The sequence below is a fragment of the Odontesthes bonariensis genome, chromosome 12 (assembly GCF_027942865.1).
Source record: "Odontesthes bonariensis isolate fOdoBon6 chromosome 12, fOdoBon6.hap1, whole genome shotgun sequence".
Lineage (NCBI taxonomy): Eukaryota > Metazoa > Chordata > Actinopteri > Atheriniformes > Atherinopsidae > Odontesthes > Odontesthes bonariensis.
In genome coordinates this window covers 31,808,264-31,816,859 of record NC_134517.1, presented here as the reverse complement: position 1 = coordinate 31,816,859, position 8,596 = coordinate 31,808,264, and the positions used below count along the sequence as shown (strand labels likewise).

At 44.4% G+C, this 8,596-nt stretch overlaps 1 protein-coding gene across 1 annotated transcript; it reads left to right on the top strand.

Annotated features, from left to right (window-relative positions):
• Positions 1–2,786: 2,786 nt before the first annotated feature.
• Positions 2,787–7,813, top strand: LOC142396039 (uncharacterized). Its single transcript, XM_075478582.1, has 2 exons — positions 2,787–3,132; positions 6,769–7,813. Exons 1-2 carry the CDS (start codon positions 2,787–2,789, stop codon positions 7,737–7,739), a joined length of 1,317 nt encoding a protein of 438 aa, XP_075334697.1. The 3' UTR covers positions 7,740–7,813.
• The last annotated feature ends 783 nt before the right edge of the window (positions 7,814–8,596 follow it).

The window sequence follows — 8,596 nt, the reverse complement described above, 5'->3', positions numbered from 1 at the left end:
TCTCCTCATCAACTGTAGCCTGCATTCCCACAGGCGCCCACATGTGGTTACTAACGCAATATTAAATAGGGGCGATCACATTTGTTGTTTGATATTTGTTATTAAATGCATCTCAAACATGCAATTAAAATAAATATAATTATTTAGAAGGGCTGTATGCAAATATTGTACATGGTTCGCGTGCGCAGGGACAGGGGCAGTATGGCAGGGCAGGGGCAGCGCGAGCACGTTGGGGTGTTTAGTTGCCTTTTTTAATCTTAGTCTGTACGCGCATTCTATCCGCAGGAATCAGCATCATGTTTCATGTTCAAGCCTTCCCCTCCTATTTATTATAATGTGAGCTGAGCCCGCTCACGCCCGTGCAGGGAATAGACTGTTCTATTTTCAAGTTGCAATGAGCACTTATCCGGACACCGCACGGGCACGACGCTTTGATGTGAAAGGAAGAATCTGTTTTCTTGTTGATTTCTATCCATTTCGGACTGAACACGAATGTTTTTTGTTCGTTTTATCTTTTTTCATGGACTCAAATTCCTCCTCCATATCAGAGTTGCCTGAATTTGAATTAAATTCCCGGACTGAGAAAATGGCCCACCCCGGCCCTGATAATATAACTCCGAAATATAAAGGACTGTAATCATCAATCAATCATATATGATATATGACTCATACCAGTGGCGGCTGCTGACTTTTAAAACAGGGGAAGCCCAAATCACGCGTATGACAGACTATCAAAACGCTTGGCTAAAAGCATGTCCACTACATTTGGTGTTGCTAACTGCTTAGCTGGGAGCATAGCCGCCATTGTGCAAAACTACTAGCTAACACGACAAACAAATGCACAACAGGAATATGATTGACAAAACTTCTAAACAACAAGGATGTGTTTGTTATTTACAGTGTAATATTTACAAAAGTGTATGTGTGTGAGGATGGAAATGGAAACGATGGGAAATTTGTGAAACTCCGACAGCACTTTCACAGACAGCCAGTCTCTTTCGTATCCGCTTTGGGACTGAAGTTCCAGTGTGCTTCTTCCCGCTTAAAAACTCCAATCATCATGACACAGCCCCTCTTATTGACACGCCCACGTCTAATCTACCCCCAGAGACGCCGCAGCCTCGGAAGTCCTAGAATTGTAGAAAAAAACTTGACTCTCCTGCCCCCTCCTGAAGCCGGGCATCCCTCGGCTCGGAAGCCTGGCTGTTAATGGCGGCTTCATAACATGATTTCCTCAGTGAACGGCGGCGATTTCAGAACAAATCACTTCATTAAGCTACAGGACAACATGTTGTAGTTATGAAAGTAAATGCAGTATTGGGCATATCTTGTGTTTTGTGAATATTGTTGTAATATATTGTTGTAATGTTTTAAATACTTGAACGCAGTTTTTCTAGAGAAAAATTGCTTTGTATATGGGAGTATCGTCCATTGACTCTTTTGGGCTTTCACATGCGGGCGCATACCGACAAGAGGTAAGTGACATGCTGTTTATAAAGTTGTTTTGTAACGTCCCCATGCCAGTAATGTGGGAACCATGCATATGGTTTTGACCACCACTGGCTTCCCGCCGCGTCGGCTGGACAGCGAGGACCGGAGGGAGCCGCGCTTTTCAGAGGATGTCACGTGACATTTCAAAATTCCAACCTGTTAGTAAGCTAGGCTTTGCTGTTGCATACAACTTCATTTCACTTTCGAAAGAAATACTGGACTATGTTTGTAAAAAGAACGGCAACGAAATTGTGACTTTCCAGAGCGGCAATCAACTACGGACTCTCGTGACGTGATGTCTCGCGTGAGATAGCCTCATGTTGACGGAAGAGGCTCTGATTGAGAGCAGGTACTGGCTTGATTAAATTCATTCTGGACTCTATATCCGACCACATGAAGACCTCGGGACACTTCGGTTTGGCTTTAGGGACCCTCTACTCACTACCACGTAAGTGTTATGTTGTTTGGAGCTGTAGAAGAGGTATAAAAATAGCGTTTAAAACACAATATAAATTGATGCCCCCATGGCTATGTTGTCAGTCCGAAATCTCCGTGCAAGCAACACTGTCAGGGTCGGATGACATTTTTTTGCGTCTTTGCTATGGCTAAATCATGGGTAGATTGGGCAATACAGCTGGATGTTGTAAACGACCGAAATTGTCCTTTAAAGGACGCCTTTGGGCAAAAACAGTTCCTCCTGTACTTCCAGACGTGCATCTCCGCACGGCCCCGTCAGCCGAACGAGAGTTTGGAGGTCTATGCAGCCGACGTCTCCAGGCTTGTGGCTGAGGCTTTTCCTGACTATGACAGAGCCACCAGGAATGGTGAGACTTTTAGACGTTTTCTTGCTGGACTCGATCATGCCCTCCAAGCTTTTTGCCATGAACAGGGGGCGACAGATGTGGAGGAGGCTTTGACTATAGCAGGCCGTTCTGAACGGTCCAGGCAGCCTCTGAGGGCAAGCACACCTGGATTGCCTTACTCCAACTTACTCCCTGCTGTTGTGGCCACTCTTAATTCGGCGTTACAAAGTGTGTTGGACTGTAATGCTAACGCCACAGAGAAGATTGTTCATGCCATGGAACGACTCACCTCGAGGATGGACAATTTACAAACGGAGGTGAGGGATTTGAGAGCACTTACCTGTGAAACTGAATGTGGTGGTCATTCCTCCCCTTTTCCTGGGGCTCGTCAGCAGAGCCCCCCCCCCGGGGGGGGGGCACAGAGAGCAGCGGCGTTCCTGTCACTGCGCTTGAGGCGGGTTTGGATGCAGGTCCACTTCCAGGCACTTCCGGATGGATGAAAGCACGAGAGGCCGGTCTCCGCAGCGCAGGCTTCAGGGAGCATACGGTGACAGGGAATGGTTCCCACGAGAGCGGGGTACCCGAGACACCACCACTGGCTTCCTGCCGCGTCGGCTGACAGGGAGGACCGGAGGGAGCCGCGCTTTGCAGAGGATGTCAGCCGCAACGGGAAGTGAGGTTTCCCTCGTCTCCCTCGCGACGGTCACCATCTCCATCCCCGCACAGAGAAGAGCAGGGAAACTTCAAGTAGCTGGCATGGAGACCCAGATGCCAGTGTTGTCACCACAGGGTCCTGATGACAACACTGAAGCAGCGACTTACGGTGGACTCCTGCTCGGTGGATGAGTCCAAGTCTAAGGCCTATGTTAAAGGACTGGTAGAGGGAGTTGATGTGACTGTGTTAATTGACTCTGGCTCTAATGTTTCTTTGATTTCTGAGGAGTTCAGGATGTCCATCCCTGCTTTATGTAAACGTGTGTTGAATACACAGTACACCTATGCACGTGCGGTGAATGGACAGTTATTGGATACTTTAGGTACTGTGGCCCTTCCCATAAAGTTAGGGGTCAGGTCTTATGAACAAACTGTGCATGTTGTGCGGGGTGCTACACAGGCTATCTTGCTGGGTTTTGATTTCATGCGGCAGACTCAAGCAATAATGGATGTGGGTCGTGGGCTTCTCAGCATTGGGGAAATTAACATTCCTCTCTTGCAGGCTACAGACTTTATTCCAAAATGTTGTAACATCTCTTTGTCTACATGATTATTCGACGCTGACGCTGTGACGCTTTGCGGTAAGACGTGTTGCATCACTTCCTGTTACCTTGCTTGTGCACTGTGTAATTTCTTGCTCCGCTTGGAGTACTGATAATCACTTTATTTCGATCTATAACTTACACAATTTTGCATAGTTAAACTCTATAGCTTACGGTTCTGTTCTAACACACTCCTACAGATCTTTATTCTCACTTTTTAACGGTGTGTCTGGTTCTCTAGCGTAGCATGGCTACCGGTTCTCTTCCTCCTTCTCCTGCTTTCACCTGCTCCGTGTGTCAGATGTTTAGTTACTCCTCTGCCTCCTTCAGCGATAATGGTACATGTAACAAATGTAGTCTTTTTGTAGTTTTGGAGGCAAGGTTATCTGAATTGGAAGCTCGGCTCTGCACTGTTGAAAATCAACCGATAGCGAGCCAGGTCCCTTTAGCCAGTGTGGAGCCACCTAGCGTAGCTAGCTTAATTAGCCTCCCCCTAGCAGAACCTGAGCAGCCAGGATTACAACGTGGCTGGGTGACTGTCAGGAAGAGGCATAGCTCTAAAGTCAAGCCCGTTGTTCACCATCGACCTGTCCACGCTTCAAACAGATTTTCCCCACTCAGCGACACACCCGCTGAGGACAAAACCCTGGTAATTGGCAGCTCCATAGTCAGAAACGTGGCATTAGAGACACTAGCGGCCATAGTCAAATGCATTCCAGGGGCCAGAGCGGGCGACATAGAATCCTATTTAAAACTGCTGGCTAAGGATAAACGTAAATATGGTAAAATAGTTATTCACGTCGGCGTTAATGACACCCGGTTACGCCAATCGGAGGTCACTAAAATTAATGTTGCATCAGTGTGTAATTTTGCCAAAACAATGTCGGACTCCGTAGTTTTCTCTGGACCCCTGCCAAATCTGACCAGTGATGACATGTTTAGCCGCATGTCGTCCTACAATCGCTGGCTGTCTAGATGGTGTCCAGCAAACAACGTGGGCTACATAGATAATTGGCAATCTTTCTGGAGAAAACCTGGTCTGATGAGGAGAGACGGCATCCATCCCACTTTGGAAGGAGCAGCTCTCATTTCTAGAAATATGGAAGAATTTATTTGCCACCCTAAAACATGACAACTCAGGGCTCAGACCAGGATGCAGAGTTGTAGTCTTACATACTTCTCTGCAGCTTCCCACCTGCTGCTACCCACCCAATCGATTAACACAAAAGGAGCAAATCCTCTTGTGCAAAAAGAAATTATTAAAACAAAAACTTTAACTGAACAAAAACATCAAACTATTAAATGTGGTTTGCTGAATATCAGATCTCTCCTTTCGAAGTCTCTGTTAGTGAATGAGTTGATTTGTGATCATCATATTGATATATTTTGTCTTACGGAAACCTGGCTGAAACAGGAGGATCATGTTAGCATTAATGAAGCAACTCCCTGTGACTGTTTAAATGTTCACGTTCCTCGAACCACAGGCAGAGGAGGAGGAGTGGCAGCTATTTTCAGATCAGGGTTACTAATCAGTCCCAGACCCAAGATTAGCTTTAGCTCTTTTGAATCTCTGATTCTCAGTTTTTCCCACGCAAAGTGGAAATCCCAGAAACCTCTTGTGTTTGTTGTTGTGTATCGTCCACCTGGCCCTTATTCTGAGTTTCTGTCTGAATTCTCAGAGTTTTTATCCCAGTTAGTGCTGAGTACAGATAAAGTCATTGTAGTGGGTGACTTTAATATTCATGTAGATGTTGAAAATGACAGCCTGAATATGAACTTTAATTCTATATTGGACTCTATTGGATTTTCTCAGAGTGTTCAGGGACCGACTCACTGCCTTAATCACACCCTTGATCTTGTGCTGACTTATGGCATTGAGAGTGAACAGTTAACAGTGTTCCCTCATAACCCTGTCTTATCTGACCATTTTCTGATAACCTTTGAGTTTACATTACTTGACTATACAGTTTCTGAGAAGAAATTTACATATAGAAGTTGTCTATCAGAGGAGGCTGTAACCAGATTTAAAGAATTAATTCCATCATCCTTTTCTTCACTGCCATGTGCAGATATGACAGAGGACGACTACCTAAACTTTACTCCAGCAACACTTGACTCTCTTGTTGACAGCACTATAGTTTCAATGCGTACAGCACTGGACAATGTTGCCCCTCTGAAAAGGAAGGTAATCAGTCAGAAGAGGTTGGCTCCTGGGTATAATTCACAGCTGTGTGTTTTAAAGCAGACTGCAAGAAAGCTGGAGAGACAGTGGCGTTCCTCTAATTTAGAAGAGTCTCAGTTAGTCTGGAAAGATAGTTTAACAATGTATAAGAAAGCCCTTCGTAAAGCTAGAACTGCTTATTATTCATCATTGATAGAAGAGAATAAGAATAATCCCAGGTTTCTTTTCAGCACTGTAGCCAGTCTGACTAAGAGTCCGAGCTCTGCTGAGCCAGTTATTCCTTTAACTCTCAGCAGTGATGATTTCATGAGCTTCTTTATTAATAAAATTGTTTCTATCAGAGAGAAGATTGATGGAGTCCTTCCCACTATTATCAGTGATGTATCATCAAGTACAGCAGCTTTAGAAGTATCTTTAGAACCTGATTTGTATTTAGACGGCTTCTGCCCAGTTGATCTCTCTGAACTAACAACAGCAATAGTCTCTTCTAAACCATCAACTTGTGTTTTAGACCCAATCCCAACCAGACTGTTCAAGGAGGTTTTCCCATTAATTGACACTTCCATATTGGATTTGATCAATCTGTCTTTGTTGACAGGATATGTACCTCAGACTTTTAAGGTTGCTGTAATTAAACCTTTACTTAAAAAACCTACTCTTGATTCAGAAGTGTTGGCTCATTATAGACCTATATCCAATCTCCCTTTTATGTCTAAAGTTCTTGAAAAAATAGTTGCAGCTCAGCTTTGTGATCACTTACACAGAAATAATCTGTTTGAAGAGTTTCAGTCAGGATTCAGAGTGCATCATAGCACAGAAACTGCACTGCTGAAAGTTACCAATGATCTCCTCTTAGCCTCTGATAGCGGACTTGTGTCTGTGCTTGTCCTGTTGGATCTCAGTGCTGCATTTGATACGGTCGATCACAGTATCTTATTACACAGACTTGAACATGTTATTGGGATTAAAGGAACTGCATTAGGCTGGTTTAAGTCATATTTATCTGATAGATTTCAGTTTGTTCTTGTAAATGAAGAATCTTCCTCACACACCAGAGTAAGTCATGGAGTTCCTCAGGGTTCTGTGCTTGGACCGATTCTTTTCACTTTATACATGCTTCCATTAGGTAACATTATTAGACAGCATGGCATAAATTTCCATTGCTATGCTGATGATACTCAGCTGTACTTATCTATAAAACCAGATGAACCCAATAGGTTGGTCAGACTACAAGCATGTCTTAAAGACATAAAGACCTGGATGACTCAGAACTGTCTGCTTCTAAATTCAGACAAAACTGAAGTCGTTATCTTTGGACCTGAGCGTTTCAGGGAGAAATTGTCTAGCTATATAGTTACTCTAGATGGTATTTCCTTGGCTTCTAGTTCTACAGTGAGGAACCTTGGAGTTATTTTTGACCAGAACTTATCATTTGACTCGCATATAAAACAGGTTTCTAGGACTGCCTTCTTTCATCTTCGTAATATTGTTAAAATCAGGAACATCTTGTCTCAGAGTGATGCAGAAAAACTAGTCCATGCATTTGTTACTTCAAGATTGGACTACTGTAATTCTTTATTATTGGGCTGTCCCACATATTCTCTGAAAAGCCTTCAGTTGATCCAAAATGCTGCAGCCAGAGTTTTGATGAGAACTAACAGGAGAGATCATATTTCTCCAGTTTTAGCTTCTCTTCATTGGCTCCCTGTTAAATTCAGAATAGAATTTAAGATTCTTCTCCTTACATATAAAGCTCTTAATGACCGAGCTCCATCATATCTTAAAGATCTCATTGTAAGATATTTTCCTAACAGATCACTTCGTTCCGAAACTGCAGGTTTACTTGAGGTTCCCAGAGTTTCTAAAAGTAGAATGGGAGGCAGAGCCTTCAGTTATCAGGCCCCTCTCTTGTGGAATAAGCTGCCAGTAAATGTCCGGGATGCAGACACCCTTTCCACTTTTAAGACCAGGCTTAAAACTTTCCTTTTTTATAAAGCTTATAGTTAGGTCTGTTGAATCTGATAGTGTGTCTGCTAGTGTGTCTTGTTCTGCCTCCACCTCTGGCACCCTCTATACTTTCATTACCCCCTACCCGAACCAGGGTTTGAATCCCATTCCCGCTTATCTTACCTCTTTTATTTCTCCCCCTACCCGAACCAGGGTTTGCATCCCCACCCCGCTGTGACTGGTGTGCAGTTGGTGAGAGTGAGTTGTATGGCTTTGTTTTTGCTGGTATTTTTAGTGAATATAGGACTGTTTAGGTGAATTTGTCTGCGTATCTGCTAGTGTGTCTTGTCCTGCCTCCACCTCTGGCACCCTCTATACTTTCATTACCCCCTACCCGAACCAGGGTTTGAATCCCATTCCCGCTTATCTTACCTCTTTTATTTCTCCCCCTACCCGAACCAGGGTTTGCATCCCCACCCCGCTGTGACTGGTGTGCAGTTGGTGAGAGGCTGAGGTAGTTTGTGGCTGTAAAAAGATGGTTGTTGTGGTGTGAGAAGCAGATCTATATAGGGAGTATAGGGAATTACTTACTGAGTCTGGTCCTTTATTTATTTATTTTTTCGTTAGCACAAGTTTCTTGTGTTTACCTTGAATAGGGATGGCTCAGGTAATCCTGAAACATCCCATAGTTAAGCTGCTATAGGCCCAGCCTGCTGGGGGGACTCATCTGTCACACCTTTCCTCACTTTACTCTCTTTATGTATATGTGATATTATTGTGGTCATTAACTCGTGTTTCCCTGTTCCAACAGATATCCTTTGAATGGTGTTACAGTGCCGCCGCCGCCGCGCCCCCTCCCCCTCCCCCCTCCCCCCCTTTCTGTCTTCTCAAACCCCAGCTGGTCGAGGCGGATGGCC

What these genes read in the sequence shown, in the direction of transcription:
- LOC142396039 (XM_075478582.1), top strand. Translation starts at nt 2,787, where the DNA reads ATGGATGAAAGCACGAGAGGCCGGTCTCCGCAGCGCAGGCTTCAGGGA. An exon ending in TTACGGTGGACTCCTGCTCG is followed by an intron (nt 3,133 to 6,768) that starts GTGGATGAGTCC and finishes TTGTAAATGAAG; the next exon opens with AATCTTCCTCACACACCAGA.